Genomic DNA, 17,004 nt, shown 5'->3' on the forward strand with positions numbered 1-17,004 from the left:
TACGAAGCATTAATGCATTTTGCTTTACTAGTAATTCAGTCATTCCAACCTCACTGGGTTCATTGGAACAGAATGTCCGAATGCTTTTTCCATGGGTGTGTGACATGGATGAGCCCACTGACTCTTTCTGCTGAAGAGTACCTTGGAATCCATTGATGTGAAGTTGCTAGTTTGGAGCTCAAGCCTGCTCTCATTTCAGTCAACGGCCAAAACCCTAGTGACTTCAGTGGGAGTAGGGTTAGGCAATATTTCAAGGTGCTTCCTAGACCTAGGAGGGAATTAAGAAGGTGAACTCTTTTGGATGTGGATCCTATGATTAGAGGGAACCTGTATGAAGCACAGAGTTAACAAGAGCAGCAGGCAGTGATGCAGGAACAGCTGCTGTAGATTCCACACTGTACAATATCAAACATTGAGGAGTTGGGGGAAGAATAAAAGTCCGTATGGGGCAGCTGGAGCCATCTCTGGAGAAGGCCATTTGATTAATTTCAAACTAAAACTTATAATACACTTAGCATTGTGAAGAAATGTTTCATTCAATGAACAGTATATTTAGTAGTTCTTCATAAGCACGGATATATGTGGACCCAGTCAAACAATTACTCTTTTTCAAGTAGATTTATGGAAAAAAAAAATCTCCACTGTCTAACACACTCTAAAAACAGCCTGAGAAATTCAGTCTTCAAGTAACTAGATTTGATTCAGAAAGTATTATAAGGATTGTACACAGATATTTTTGAAAAAGAGAGTTCCCAAGAGAGTTCAGCGTTAGCTTCTGGCTACTTAAATATATTCACATGGAGTTTCTTGCTATATCTGAACCATAGGTCTAAATAACCAGTGTGACCAGAACATTGAGATATACCATTTGATGCAGCAAATTACACAGCTTTAACAAAGCTATGTAGTTAAGTAGGAATCCTTACCTTATTCATGTCAAAAGTGTGAAATACTTGTTCAACGTACTTGTTTGCATCTTGAGTAAGATCTTGCAGACCCAGAACAAGTTTAAATTCATGCAGACAAAGCTGTCCAGATGGGCACTCCTTCATAAATTTTGTGTACCAGTGATGGATTTCCATGGCGTTAATATCATCTGCTGATCCACTGGCACCCATAGTGTCAAACATTCCAAATACCCTTTTTCAGTATCTATTCATCCAAATGCTTATGCTGCTTAGCTCTAATGGCTTGCCGACAACTATCATTTAGACACTAACTCGGCATCTAGGAGCTACTGTAAACCTCTTACAGGTCTCCACAGATATAGGTTAAGTAAATATAGCATCCTAGTGAGATTACCTTCAGTGCCCAGTTTAAATGCAGAAGGGTTTTATCAGCTGATGATACTCTTTCCTCCCACTCAATTCTCATGGTGCTGGGACATACAATGAGGAGAGGCTGGCCAGATTTTGATTTCACACCATGGTTTATGGAGTTAAACCAATGTAAAAAGGATGTGTACGAGGTGAGATTCAGGCATTTTGAAAAAGTTGCAAAACTCTTGTATCAATATTTCACAGGAATAGGGGTGTGTCAGGTGTAGTTTCTCACTAAACTCTGGGGCCCAGCTGTCCTGTTGCATACGCAGCGGCTTTGCATGTGAGGAAATGGCATAAGTTGGTTCACTTACCATTTACTCTCAGCTCATACCATCTTGTTGACCATAAGAACATAAGAGCGGCCACACTGGATCAGACCAATAGGCCACCTAGCCCAGTAGCCTGTCTTCCGACAGTGACCAATGCCAGACGCCCCATAGGGAATGAACAGAACAGGCAATCATCAAGTGATCCATTCCTGTTGCCATTCCCTGCTTCTGGCAAACAGAGGCTACGGATACCATCCGTGCCCATCCTGGCTAATAGGCACTGATGGACCTATCTTCCATAAACTTATCTAGTTCTTTCCCTGTTATGGTCTTGGCCTTCACAACATCCTCTGGCAAAGAGTCCCACAGGTTGACTGTGGGTTGTGTGAAGAAATACTTACTTTTGTTTTTTTTAAACCTGCTGCCTATTAATTTCATTTGGTGACCCCTAGTTCTTGGATTATGAGGAGTAAATAACACTTCCTTATTTACTTTCTCCACACCAGTCATAATTTTATAGACCTCTATCATATCCCCCCCTTTGTTGTCTCTTTTCCAAGCTGAAAAGTCCCACTCTTATTAATCTCTCCTGTTCCATACTCCTAATCATTTTTCTTGCCCTTTTCTGAACCTTTTCCAATTCCAATATATCTTTTTTGAGAGGGGGAGACCACATCTGCACGCAATATTCAAGATGTGGGCGTACCATGGATTTATACAGAGGCAATATGGTATTTTCTGTGATATTATTTATCCCTTTCCTAATGATTCCCAATATTCTGTTAGATTTTTTGACTGCCGCTGCACATTGAGTGGATGCTTTCAGAGAACTATCCAAAATTGCAGCATACTATTGCCCCTTATGTTAGTGCTGAGCTGTATTCCCCTTCACTTCCCACTATACACTACACAGAGACAAGGCCAGACAGGAAAAGACCTGCCACTGAACATGTTGAAGCATCAAGAGCTGCTGCTCTGGATCTCCCTGCATGGGACTTGGACTGTAAGAGCAAGTACCAGGCTTTTAAATATATACTACAAGAGTGAAATTAATAGTTTGCACTTAAATAGCACCTTTCATTGAAGCATCTGAACCCACTTATTGTACCCACACTTGGATATCTGAAAACACTTTGGACAGCTACTTCCAACATATATAATTGTTCACTGCCTTTTTTTTTTTTTTTTTTTGGATCTCTCTTACCCATGTGACTCTTTATATAATTTTGGTGAGCAGTTATAGACTAAACCTATTACACAAGATGACTTTCAAGACAAACTCTGACAAAGAACAAACAGCAATTGTACGCTACGCACAAAGACCTAAATGGTCCTGTACATTCGTAGTACTTTTTATGTGGTGGTAGTTAATGGTTTAATGTCTCAGCAGCCAAAACTGATTAATATGGTTGTTTAGCTATTTAGGCATGACCTATACAGTAACTCTTAAAGGTAACTCAAAAAGTGTGTCAAAATGGAGGGAATAGAGTAGTGCAAAAGAAAAAGGTGGTGTATCTGTCTCATTCTGCAGGTTAGAAGACAGATGCAGATGTCCTTCAAATTCCTGTACAACTGCACAAACTATAAAGGCCTAATTTTTAAGAGGGATGAGGCCCAGCCTCCTTTTGCAGATGGCTATATTTTCTAGCACATGATGTACCCACATGAAACAAGGTTGCTCTTTCAAAAATTTGGCCTCAAGCCTGCAAAGGAATTGCACTCTATTGTATAGGTGATGTGACCATATCTGACCTTAAGCTTATAAAAGAGATTAAAAGGAGAACATGCTTAACCTTTGCAGAAGTGAGGAGGGAGAAGTGGGTAGGTGTACAATTTAAAGCAAACTGGACTAACTGTAGTTAATTCTTTTGAAGAACAAGGAAGTGCCAGTGTAGACTGGAAAATTCTACCTCAGTAGTACGTTTGCCATAGTCTCCAAAATTAATGCTGAGTGTTAAGATATGAGACATTGTTATTATTTAACTCTGTGGACTCTTGGTTTTTTAACACTCTGAGCTTTTCATTTAAGTTCCATAAGATAAATAAAGTGCTGGAGCATTATAACTAAGTAAAACCAGAAGTCCAAGCATATCTCAGTAGCCAAATGTTTCTTGAAAGTATGTACTAGTCTGGTTTGTGTAAGACATACAGACAGGACTTCAATAAGAAGTTACATTACAAACTAGCTATCATTAAAAACATTTTTCAAATAATCCCAATAGATTAAATGCTGAATTCTTTTCTTGGGCTCCAGTCCTTCAATGGGACTCTGTATGGGTGCAGCAGTCTACCAATATGCTATCAGATGCAGGGTTGAGGTTGGAGTTTGCAACTCAAGCAAGCTCCCATTGACTTCTGTACTAAGGAGTTTCTCTGTGTAATGCCTGAAAAAAGTAGACTAAATACTGAACAGCCTGAAACATTCCCTTCATAAATATAAATAAATTAGCCAAAGGTTTGCAAGCTCTCTAAAACAACTGTATTTGTAATATCCAGTAATAGGAAACATGTAGCAAAGATACTCTAAAATAACATTTTTCAAGTCTTTTATCTTCATTGACTAAACGTAAATCTTCAATAATATCTATCACTACAAAGTACTAACATATGATACACTGGTCTGTGTGTATCTATGAAGTTACTACATCAAACAATCAGAAGTAGTGTTTATAGCTCAAAGGTAAATTAAAACAACTTCTCAAGAGCATAATGCACAAAAATTCAAAGGAGAAGCTGACCGGTTCAATTTCCCCAAAGCATGAGCAAAATTATATTAAAATCCAACCATGATAATTTTCAATGTTAACAGTTTACATCCATATTTATGTTAAGATTAATTTTCTAATGTGTTCCTAAAAGTTGTGATACTATAAATGTATGAGCAATGGAGACCAAGCCACCTCAGTTCTTGAAAGCATCCACAATTTCTTCACATGGCATGACAGGTTCTCCTAAGTCTGCTGTGTTTGTATCTACAATGGGTAATCTTACAATGCCAGATTGGCACACGTCTTGTTTAAGGAGCTCTTCAAGATAGCCATCAATTTGTTTTAAGTCGTCTACATGGTCACCCTAAAAAACAAACATGCATGGATCTATAAGCATTTTGCAATAATTTACAAATAATATTTACAAAGAAACTAACAAATATAACTGTGTTTACCCAGCCCTAAGAGCACACAATCTAAAGCTGATGAAGCAAACAGAAAACAAACAAAAAAAAGCCCAGGAGACGGAGTGTGTGTGTGGCAATTAGTGACTGGAAAGGAGGAAAGATTGCTTGTAGAGGCAGGTAAGCAAGGATCTGGGAGAAAAGCCAGCCTTGTAAAATAATTAGACTGTTCTAGATTTATGGGCAGTGTAATGAAAGGAACAAAACTGGTGGGAAAGCAAGACAAAGCATGGAGCAGAGAGAAAAGAAAGCAGAGATACAGACAGAGGGTTAAGGGTGTGATTATATAGAACTCTGTAGGAGAGAATGAGAAGCTTGCGTCTGATGCAATAAAAGACAGGATCACTGAAGGGAATCAAAGGGGACAGCATGGCCACTGAAGAAGATGGGCGTTAGCAATGGTGTTTGGATGAACTGGAGAGGGAGAGATGAAAGGCAGTGAGGGGCAGATAGGAGTATTTTTACAACAATGTGTTATACCATAAGGGCATTTACATTAACAGTCTTAAAACCAGTGCTCAAGGAATCTAGGCAGCTTTTCCACTGAAAATCTATTTAATAGCAAAACTTAAGCATTAGCTCAGAATTTAATTAATTACAGTCTCACTAAATTCCTAAAATAAAAAATCCATGAACGATTTATGAGAACCAGTTGCTCATTTACAGTCTTATCTTGCAACGTGCTGAGTGTCTTCAGTTCCGGACATAGGATCTAGAGAGGGTGCCTGGACTGAAAAAATAATGTCTATATTACCCATTAGCCAATTTTTTTTCAGAAGATAAACCAACTCACTGCTCCACCCTAAACATCTCCAGTCCTGATGTAAAAAAAATTACTACTGGGTGCAGATTTTTACTGTCTTCAATATTTTGATGTTCTTTAATTTCAAGAGATGCAGTGATTGTATTAGTCAGGATATTTTTGCTTGAAATAGATAAAGAAAAAAGGGAGTGCGCTCTGGTGCAACAAAAAAGGCAAGATGTATTTCCAGTGAGCTCCACACCACCAGCAAAAAGCCCTCACACATAAAAGTTTACTGAGCTAAAATTGCAGTCTGGTTAGTGATTTCACTATATAATTGAGCTGTAGCTGGTGTCCATTGAACTTGGAAAAAAGTCAGCTCTCATGGTACCTGAGAGGTGCATACCATATGGCAACTCGACTCAAGCACTGATGATGCCAGGCCCTTCCTTGGAGGTAACCCTAGGTGAACTCATGTGGCAGAGAAAATGGACACAATTCAGAATACCATTAAGAGCCTTTGTAAGGTTTCAAAACCTCCTTTCATGACATTATGTAACACCCAGGTAAGTGTAATGGAGTGCTTCAGAACTAGAAGACTGTAGGCATGGAAAGACTGGTTAAATCATTATCATACGATAAAAATGATGAGACATCAAAACACAGGAGTTACTTCTATGGTGGAGTATCCAAGGGACCAAGGACCGTAACCCCAGCTTTTTCACACCAAGATTCTCACCAATCTTTCTGATGTTTAAATATATAAGCAACATTAGCCTCTGCAATGGAAGGGAACATGAGGCTGTGAATTTATGGGCATATACACCATCTAGAATGTTTAGCTGGCTCATTTACTCAGTGACCAAGAAACAATCTTAACTGTAGCCAAGAAAACGACCAGGTCACCTACCTCAAGAGAAAGGTCACGTTTTTCCTTGACTGACTGCCAATGCTTCCTGAGTTCTGTCAACAACTCCTGTAAAGTAAAGTAAGATTGATTAGAGGAAAATTTGATTTGCTTTTTCTTTATCCTATACTGTTTCTGGTTTCTCCAAGGTAGGAGTTGCAGCACTTTGGACTAAAAAGACCTCAGCTAGTACTGAAGATGACTATGTCTCAGGCTGATGCCTGGAGAGAGCCCAGAGCAATTCCAGTTTACTTCCCATCACCATGAGTGCCTTGCAAACTTTACTTTTTAGATTTCTTATTTGTACTTTAGCTTTGTTTTCTCACATACCCTTTTAGTGCTTCCAGATCTGGCTACTTCCCATGTTAAATTCATCTGCTAGAATCTGCTATCATTCTTTGAAGCCTTATAATTTCTTTACACATGAAGACACGTAGGCCTTATTGGCAAGCTGTAAGTCTGTAATTTAGTATACAGCACATGAGCAAGTCACTATTTCTGCTCTCCAAGGGCACAATTCACATCGATGCACAAGAACCTACCCGCCAATTAATACATGATGCATTTAGGGCCAAATTCTGGTTCCATTTAAGTCAATTGTAAGACTACCATTGACTTTAACAGAGCTAAGCTGATTTACATCAAATGAGGATATGGCCAACAGTATATATACAGAAGATGGAGTAGTGTTCTGAGTTAATTATAATCTTCATCACTGTACTATTAATTAGAAAGTGTCTAACCAGAAGTGCCATTTAAATGATCTGTCACACTTCAATATTTATATTTACATTTAGAAATATGCCAGCATCTTCAGCTGTTGTAATTGTCACAGCTCCAATGGTTTCGATGAAGCTATGACAATTCACACCAAGGACTTGAGTAAGTGGTAATTAACGTCTGATTCTTGGGTCTGTACTGGTTGCCCTTTTTATTCAGTTCCAGAGACTCTTGTAAAGTTTATTATATGCCTTTGAAAACCAATTTCATGTGCTGTTTTCCAATTGTCAGCAGGATTACTTAGGTGCTATTCTAGTTCTACTAAAACTCTCTATATAAGCATTTTGGTGACATTGTTGCCTTCATCATGGGATTGGCTCAAACATTACAGACAAAACATCACTTCACCTAAAAAACTAGGGGGGAAAGAAAATATACCTCATAAATGAGAATATTAAGAAATTACTAAATTACTTCCTTATAGCCTTTTGGTTAATGATACAGAAAATAATTAAATACACTTGATATTACACAAATTAAAGTTGAATAACATGAATTGGGTATTCAGCAGCACTATGCTTCAAAGAAAATCTTATGTTTAATATACAATCATTTGTTTGGTATAATAGTCAATAGTCTGCCAACTCTCCTCAATAGTAGGAGTGTCTCTGTGCTCTGTTGTAAACCATTTTAGAGTCTTTTTCAGATAGTATGTTAATGATTCCAGAACAAAAACTGCTCAGTTTACAAGTAAAGGGGTGTTATTTTAAACTGCCCTATTGCCAACCTAACTTGGGATCTAAGTGACGCTAGATTCTTTCCAGTCTGTGCAGCATCGTTCGTTTTAAAAATCCATGTGCACAGACACTTATTCTGACAGAGACACTGTAGTCTGAAACAGCTAATCCAGGACAAATTGCACTTATTTCCTTATGAAAAATACCAAAAATCTCATTAATAATAAATATTTGAATTAAATACCACTCACTGGGTGAATTCGCCTTATTAGCTCTGACATCTTCTCCTGAAGGGTCTTTAGTTTTTCTTGAGTAGCTTTTATTTGTATCTCACAGTGTCTCTGTTGCAGTTCACTAACATATGCTACTTCACAGGAATGGCGAGTTAGGGACTGAATTTTTCTCAGTATTTTACTCTCATGCTGAACAAAATAGTCTTTCATGACCTGGAGATAGAGGTACACAGGCATTTTATTTTATCTAAAAGCAGCAAAACCAATTCAGATATATTTGTATTAAGAAATACAATAAATATACATTTATAATTGCTTTTAGAAGGGAGAAATTACTCACTACTAATTTATCAAACTGACCAACATGGAGGATATGAAACAAGATGCCCAGGATAGGCAGGAATGGTGGAACTGTAAGCGGCAGCTGATGGTGCAGGAAGGATTTAGATTCAATTTATTATAATATTTAAAGTCACTAGTCAGGGATTAAAAAGTTTAATGCTCATCTATCTGCAACTCTTAAATTAGAGTCCATTTGACAATAGTAATTTGAAGAGAAATAGGAGAAAATAATAATTTGGCTCTAGAAGGATTTTGGGAGGTTTAATCTCACAGAACATAGCTATCTAGCATAAGAAACAGATGTTGAGTGTGCAGTACGTGAAATCAACCAGGTTCCACTCAGCTATTTTATTACAGTGTTGGGAGAAGGGAATCCTCAACATATCCTCCAGACTCACTAAATGGCTTTTTAAGAACTAAAAAACCCCTTCCCAACCAACCAACCCTCTCTAGTCCCATTTTTATTCACTTAGAACTGATACTTGAATTGATAGCTTAGGAAAGAGAAAAGGGCCTGGGGAGATAGGAGGATATTAAGAAATTAGTTTAATCCCTTGCAAATCTCACGGTTAGTGTTTATTTACAGCTGCAACCAACATGAAGATTACATTAACAATCCTCAACTCTCATTAATAGCAACAGATAATGGACATATTAGGATTGTATAACACACTAAGGATATGAAACTGCATTCCCTTATTTACATGACAAGCCCTTGTTCCTGTAAATAATCCCCACTGAAATTAATGAACTACTTTTGTCAATAAGAACGATCAGCATGAGCCTATACCATTGAACTTTAATTCACTAATTCTGCCTTTATCAGTTCTTATATCATTTAACTGCTCTAGTTTGTAAAAAATGGATTGATCCTGATAGCTGTGCTTCCACATAACAATTCTTATTAGACACTTACATTAAACATAATTCATGGAATAGTTCTTTGAGTAAGTGTCTGGTTCCAAAAAGATCAGCATCCCTTATTTTACAGTTAGGGCACTGGCAGTCACAGTGCTTACCGCATTTTAAAAATGTACTTCTTTGAAAAGAGGCAATCTAGAATAAGTTTGCAAGGAGAAAAAAAAGAGTTACCTCCCTGTCAGGGCCGGCTCCAGGCACCAGCCCGGCCAAGGGGAAGGGGCAGCACGTCGGGCGGCAATTCAGCAGCGGGTCCCTCTCAGAGGGAAGCACCTGCCGCTGAATTCCCACCGAAGAAGAAAGCGGCGCGGTGGAGCTGCCGCTGGAGTGCGCCGATCGCAATTGTGATCACAGCTTTTTTTTTTTTTCCCCCCCGCCGCTTGGGGCGGCAAAAACCCTGGAGTCGGTCCTGCTCCCTGTACTGTAACTGTTGTTCTTTAAGATGTGAGTGCAGATGTGTATTCCAGTGAGGCGTGCGCACACCGAGCATGCTGAAGCCAGAGGACTTTGCTTAGCAGTACCTATCAAGGTGACGCACCCTCTGGCACCTCGCATTCCTTCCCAGGGCTCTTGAAGGCAGTGCTGCCCTGACACCCGCTTAGTTCCTTTGCATTGGAATCTAAGGGTGAAGACTCTGATGCAGAGAAGATGGAGGGTGGGGCGTCGAATATATGTCTGCACCCACTCGAACAACAACCGTTACAGTACAGGCAGGTAACCATTTTTTCTTCAAGTGGTTGCAGACATGTATTCCGTTCAGGTGACTCATAAGCAGTACCCGTAGGAGAGGGGGCTCAGAATCTACTGAAACAATGACTGCAACCAGCTTTCCAAAGTTTGCCTCTGATCTAGATGCAGCTGAAATAGCATAACGCTTGGTAAAAATCTGTATGAAAGACCAGGAAGTGCTCCTGCAAATTTACAATATAGAAATGTCACTGAGAAACAAAACTGAAGTCTTTTGGGCCCTCATCGAATGAGCCAACCACCTCTGTGGAAGTGTGGCCTGAGCTACCCCACATCCTCTTGTAGTGCAGGAAGTAATCCATCTGGAAATCATCTGTGTGGAAACCACCTGACCCTTCATCCGATTCACACGAGATAAAAAGTTGCGGTGATGCATGGAACAGTGTAGTCCTTTCTATATAGAACGCCAAGGATTGTCTCGCATCCAAGGACAGAAAGTGCTCCTCTCGTCCACATTTGAGTGAGTCTTAGGAAAAAATTCAGGTAAATATATTGTTTGGTTAAGGTGAAAATGTGAAAACTTCGTTAGACAAAAACATAGGGTATGGCCTCCAGGCCACCTTGCCTTTGAAAAACTGTAATTGGAGGCTTCGCCGTTAGGGTCTGCAGCTCACTAACTCTCCTCACAGAAGTTCTGGCAATAAAAAAAGCTGTCTTTCGGCAAAGGAAAGATGGGAAAGGTTGGTAGGGGCTCAAACAGAGGACTTATGAGGGCAGCCAGTATAGTATTGAAGTCCCAAAAGGGAATAATTTCTTTTACAGGCAAAAAGAGGTAGACAACACATTTTAGAATCTAACTACCATGGAACTGGATAATACCAACTTCCCTTGGATTGGAGGATGAAATGCTAAAATTGCCACTAAGTGGACCCTCAACTAGCTGAGTAAGAGACCTGAGGACTTGAGATATACCAGGTAATCCAAAATGTCCTGAATATGTGCTAGCACTGGCCAAATTCCCCGAGCCAATGACCAAACTGAAAAACGTTTCCACTCAGCCAAATAGGTAGACTTAGTAGAAGGTTTTCTACTATTAAGTAGGACTCGCTGCACTGCTTCTGAACATCATTCTTCCTCTTCACCTACACATGGAGTATCCAGGTTGTTAGGTGCAGACTGCTCAGCACCGGATGCCATATCTGACTGTGGAGTCGTGTCAGCAGGGCATGAGGGGAAGAGTTCTGGGAAGTCACATGGATAGACCATGAAGTTCGGAGACCCAACATTATCTTGGCTAAGCTGACACAATGAGTATCAGTTTGGCATGATCTGTCTTCAGTTTTAGAATAACCTCAGGGATGAGGGATAAGCGGGATTGGGGGGAAGCACACATCACTGCTGATCTCCAATTCAAATGGGAGGCATCAGTTAATGAGCCTGGATCAAGTCCAGCTCCAGAGCAAAACTGACTGAAGTTCTTGTTGTCTTTTATTACAAACAAGTCCATCATCGGAATGCCCCATTCGTTGAAAATGGACTGCAGCACAGTGACCATTTGCGATTTTGGGAGAAATTCCTTCTGAGCTGATCAGCCAACTGATTCTGAACTCCCGACAAGTGCGTCTCTGTGGGAATGAGTCTTCCTTGCTAGAAAAAATGCCAAAACTGTTTTGCTCCCTGACACAGCTGGTTAGAGTGGGCTCCTCCTTGATTGCTCACATAATACAATACAGTGGTATTGTTGGTAAGCCTGTGAACTGCTGTCCCTTTGATCTGAGCCCAAAAGGCCTGGCCTGTATTGTAAACCTCTTGAAGTTCCAGGACATTGACATGAAGGGAAGCTTCCTGTTCTGCCAATAAACCCTGAACTTTCAATGTCCCTAGTTGCATCCCCCTACCTATTGTGGGGGCTTCGGTAACTATAGCTTGGGTCAGTGGAGCACGGGCAAAGGGAGCACCCTTGCACACGTTGCTCTGATGTGCCTACCATTCTAGGTACTCCAGGATCACCAGTGGCACTTGGACAAGCCTGTCCAATGGCTGAAGATGGGTGATAGATCAACTTCAACCATAATTTAAGAGGACAAAGGCACAAACTTGCATGCTGGACTGTATAAGTGCATGCAGCCACATAACTTAGTAACGGCAGGCATAATCATGCCATAGTTGAAGGGTGAAACTGGAAGAATAGACACAGATGAAGAATTATTTGAAATTATTCATTTGGCAGAAAGCCCTAGAACTTGTAGAGTCTAGCAGGGCCACAATGAACTTGATTCTTTGTATCAGAATTAATACTGATTTTCCTTTGCTCAAAATCAGCCTCAGTCGATCAAAGAGACATAATATGAACTGGATGTGATGGAGGACTTGTGCCTCAGACTTGTGCTTCGGACTTGCCTTTCAGTAACCAATCATCCAGGCAAGGGAAGACGTGAATTCCGATTCTCCTGACAAGCGATCACTACTGCCTGAAGGAGCAGTGACTCATGAGAGAAGTCCCTGAAAAGGGATGGGGCCTGGGAGTGAGAAGGGGGAATTGGATGGCATAACCCGATCTCACAGTGCTTAGGACCATTTGCCTGTGGTTGTTGTTTCCTAAGCACTGTAGAAGCAGGACAGTCTGTCCCCAAATGGCAGGGAGTTGGTCTGGAAGTTGACAACTGGTAAGTTGCCCTTGGTAGGAGAATCTAAATGACTGATAGAGGATGAGCTGGATGGTTCAAGTTGGCACTGGAAAGCCTTTGCCTGTGCAAATTGTGTTGCTTTCTGGAGAAGTCGTGCTGTCTAGCAAGATAAGCTAACTCCTGAAATACATCTGGGAATACTGAAGGTATCGCAGCTGCTGACCTCCATAATGAGGCCTTTCAATCACCTCCAGTGAAAGTAGACTCAGACTTAAGGTCAGAAGGGACCATTATGATCATCTAGTCTGACCTCCTGCACAACGCAGGCCACAGAATCTCATCCACCCACTCCTGTAACAAACCCCCTAACCTATGTCTGAGTTATTGAAGTCCTCAAATTGTGGTTTAAAGACCTCAAGGTGCAGAGAATCCTCCAGCAAGTGACCCGTGCCCCATGCTGCAGAGGAAGGCGAAAAACCTCCAGGGCCTCTACCAATCTTCCCTGGAGGAAAATTCCTTCCCGACCCCAAATATGGCAGTCAGTTAAACCCTGAGCAGGTGGTGAAGACTCACCAGCCAGCACCCAGGAAAGAATTCTCTGTAGCTCAGTAGCTCAACAACTCCTTAAAAGAATGTAGCATCTCATCAGTCTTTTCAGAAAACAGAAACTGACAATCAAAAGGTAGATCCTCTATGCCTTACTGGACCTCCGGAGCTATGTCAGAGTTTTGTAACAAAGCTCTTCTCATTGTACAGCAGAGGACATAATCTTGGAGTAGGCATCCGCTACATGCCATGCTCACTGCAGCAACATCTTTGACACTAGACAACCTTCCACAATGAAAGCCTTAAAAACTCTTCCCTGGAGGATTCTGGCAATTTGTCTCTAAATTTGGACGTAGCCTTCCAATTTACAAATTTATATTTTGATAACAGTGCCTGAAGATTAGCAATGCACATTTGTAAAGACAAGGTTGAATGCATTTTTCGTCCCATTACATCCAATCTTTTAGACTCTCTATCTTTAGGCATTGACTTAAATCTCTCATGTTTCACGCTCTCATTTTCAGCTGTTACAATAGCAAGTTAGAGGCTGGATATTAACAGAAGCACTCAAAACTCTGCATAGGGACATAATACCATTTTCCAAAAGTACTTCATTTATAGGTAGAGCTACCCTCCCTGAAACTGATGACTGGAGAATGTGCACCAACTTATGGGGATTCTCCTGAATGAACTCGGCCTGAATGCCAAGGCTGTAGCCATTCCCCTAAGGAGATCTTGATAAGACAAAGTCTTTAGGCACAGAAGATGAATCTGGCATAGTGCAATCGTCTGGTGAGGAAGATGAAGAAGGAAGTAGGGCCAAAGTGACCCTGTTTGCTCCTGCAATAAAAGCTTAGTCTGTACCAGCTCAGAAGGAGCAACCTCAGTATGAGTCTCCAGCCTAGTTGGGTCAGGAAGTGAGACAGCAGGTGGGTTTGGCAACATTCTCTGGAAACAGAAGAGGATCGAACCCTGAAGGTTGAGGGACTTCCCAAGGGTTCCATGAAGGCCACTGAGGGAAGTGATATGGCACTGGTGGCCAGCAGGAACCAGGCCAAAAACTGCCGTCTCTACTGCAAAAACAGTACTGATCTCAGTGCTGATGGGGATCCCCTGGTGCTCTCAAAACTTTTGAGCTTGGTGCCTGGACAGAAAAAGAGAAGCAGAAGATGACTCTGAACTCAAACGCGAGGAACATTCCAAATAGTCTGAAGGGAAGGGAGGAGCCACCTTGGTGGAGCCGTCACATGCCCTGACTTGTCTGAAGCCCAGTACATGGGCCACATTGGTACCGATGAAGGCACAGAAGCCAGGGCCTGGAGAACTGGTGGTGTCATTGAGGCAGTACTGGAAAGGATATCAGTATTGAAGTAGAGACCAGTACTGAATCTGTAGCTCTTGCCTATACAAGATGAAATGGTCTCCTGAGCCAAAAATGGAACTGATACTGACAATGGATCTCTCAGTGTTGCTACGGAAACTGATTTGTCTTTGCAGTCTGATTTTTAAACAGTGTCGGAGATGACCACACCAACAACCTGTATTCTGATGCAATCAAATCTGATAGTCCCAGGACTGCAGAAGACACCACACAGCTGAGGACTTCTGTATCACAGGTGAGTCTAGCACAGAGAGGCAAAGTAAATCTGAGGCTGTTGGGTTGATAAGCCTGTGGGGTTGATAGGGTCGGTGCTGAGACTGATGTTGTCAGTACCGGACTCAACAGCCGCACCATGGACCATACTGGAGTCTATGGTACAATGCTAGAATGATATAGTCTTGGTACTGGAGAGTGGGAAGACAGCCCAGCTCTATTCTGAGTACTTGAAGAATCCTGATGTTGCCCAACACTCCTCTTAGAAGAGGACGAAGAATCTCCCTGAGCCTTGGAGTGACTACCGTCAGTTTTCTGAGCCTTCTTTCTCGGGGTGGACAGGAAGGAGAACAATCTCTTCCTTCCCTTGGGAGAAGAATCAGAGTCTTGCGGTGGCATCAAAGCATGCTGAGGGGTCGGGCAATTTGAGGAGGATCCCAACACTAAAGTGGGCCTCATGGCTTGCTCTATAGAGTGCTGGGCCAGGCATAAGTCTCTAGTCACCAGTATCCTCTTTTTGAAGGACCTGCAAATGGAGTACTTTCTCTTCAATATGCCCTTCTCAGGCACAATAAGCACTAAGCATGGAAATTACTCTTGAGGATAGCTACTCTACATGAGAGATAGTGCTTGAAACCTAGCAAAGGCTTTGCACCAGGTAAAATCCAACAATTACAGTAAATAATCTAACACTAAGGGTACTACTACTAACTATATACAAAATACCGAGAGTAAACTCTCTGAGAGAACAACAGAAGTGTGAGGTAAGATACAGTAACTCCTCGCCTAACGTAGTTATGTTCCTGAAAAATGCGACTTTAAGCAAAACGATGTTAAGCGAATCCAATTTCCCCATTAGAATTAATGTAAATGGGGGGGGGAGCTAGGTTCCAGGGAAATTTTTTTCACCAGACAAAAAATTATAATATATATATATATATATACACACACATACATACACAGTATAAACAAACAATTTAATACTGTACATAGCAATGATGATTGTGAAGCTTGGTTGAGGTGGTGAAGTTAGAGGGTGGAAGAAGGGAATGCCTTACTGCTAAATGATGAACTAGCATTCGGTTGAGCCCTCAAGGGTTAACACATTGTTGTTAATGTAGCCTCACACTCTACAAGGCAGCACGAATGGGGGGAGAGGAGACAGCACGGCAGACAGAGACACACACCCTGTGTGTGAGAGAGAGATACACATTGCCCCTTTAAGTATGCTGACACCACTCTAAGTACATTGCCTTTTTAAGTAGATCAGGAAGTTGAGACAGCAGCTGCGGCCAGCGAGCTCCCTCCGTCCTAAGCCCTGTTATGTCCCCACCCTGCTCTATGGAGAAGGGGTAGGCTGGGGGCAGGAGCAGGGGGGAGGGGGAAGAGGGGTGCCAAACAGGAGGCTCCTGGGAGCAGCTCCAAGGCAGAGGGCAGGAGCAGCACATGGCAGTGGGGGGAGGGACAGCTGAACTGCCGGCAACTGATAGCCTGCTGGCGTCTGCCACACAGGGAACTTAGGGGAGCGGGGAGCTAATGGGGGGCTGCCGGTCCACCGTGGTTCCAAGCCCCCACCAACCAGCTGCAAAGGGCTGCTCTTCCTGCAAGCAGTGGACAAAGTATGCGGATCCCAAACAACGTTATAAGGGAGTATTGCGGAACTTTAAACAAGCATGTTCCGTAATAGATCAGCAATGTAACAAAGAAACATGGGACGACTTTAAGTGAGGAGTTACTGTACCACATGGAACGCTCTGACTCAAACTGTGGGCGGTAAGAAAGTACTGAGGAGGGTTGGAGCAGTGCAGGCCCCAAGTAGCCCTGGCAGGGTGTGAGCACTGCCTTGACAGATACTGCTAAGTGAATTTCTCTGGTTTCGGTGAGCTGGGCCTGCACACACTTGAGTGGAATACAGGTCTGCAACCACTCACAGAAGGATAAGTGGGCTAAATTCTATGCCTAGTCATGCCAATAAGCACCTCTGACTGCAATAGCTTCAAAAGTACTGCCAGGGCATAACTGAAGGCAAAATGTAAACCCCATTTTACTGACCTAAATTTAACCTTTTCTATGCACTGTATATCATTGGAGGAGAATGTGTCTCTTGGGTATTATATGTACTGCTGTTAATTAATTCAATAATTAATATGAAAGAATGCTCTTTTCCTTGGAAACCGACACACAAAAA

General features: G+C 41.7%; 1 protein-coding gene across 1 annotated transcript in view; it reads right to left on the minus strand.

Moving 5' to 3' along the window:
* Positions 1-4,492: 4,492 nt before the first annotated feature.
* Positions 4,493-17,004, minus strand: part of MORC1 (MORC family CW-type zinc finger 1) — a 99,528-nt gene continuing 87,016 nt past the window's right edge. The window contains exons 26-28 of the mRNA XM_065423128.1: positions 8,121-8,315; positions 6,416-6,481; positions 4,493-4,663 (exon numbers count right to left, since the gene is read on the minus strand). Of these exons, the coding sequence (XP_065279200.1) occupies positions 4,493-4,663; positions 6,416-6,481; positions 8,121-8,315 (432 nt within the window). The remainder of the gene's footprint in view (positions 4,664-6,415; positions 6,482-8,120; positions 8,316-17,004) is intronic.

This window comes from Emys orbicularis, chromosome 1 (genome assembly GCF_028017835.1).
Source record: "Emys orbicularis isolate rEmyOrb1 chromosome 1, rEmyOrb1.hap1, whole genome shotgun sequence".
Lineage (NCBI taxonomy): Eukaryota > Metazoa > Chordata > Testudines > Emydidae > Emys > Emys orbicularis.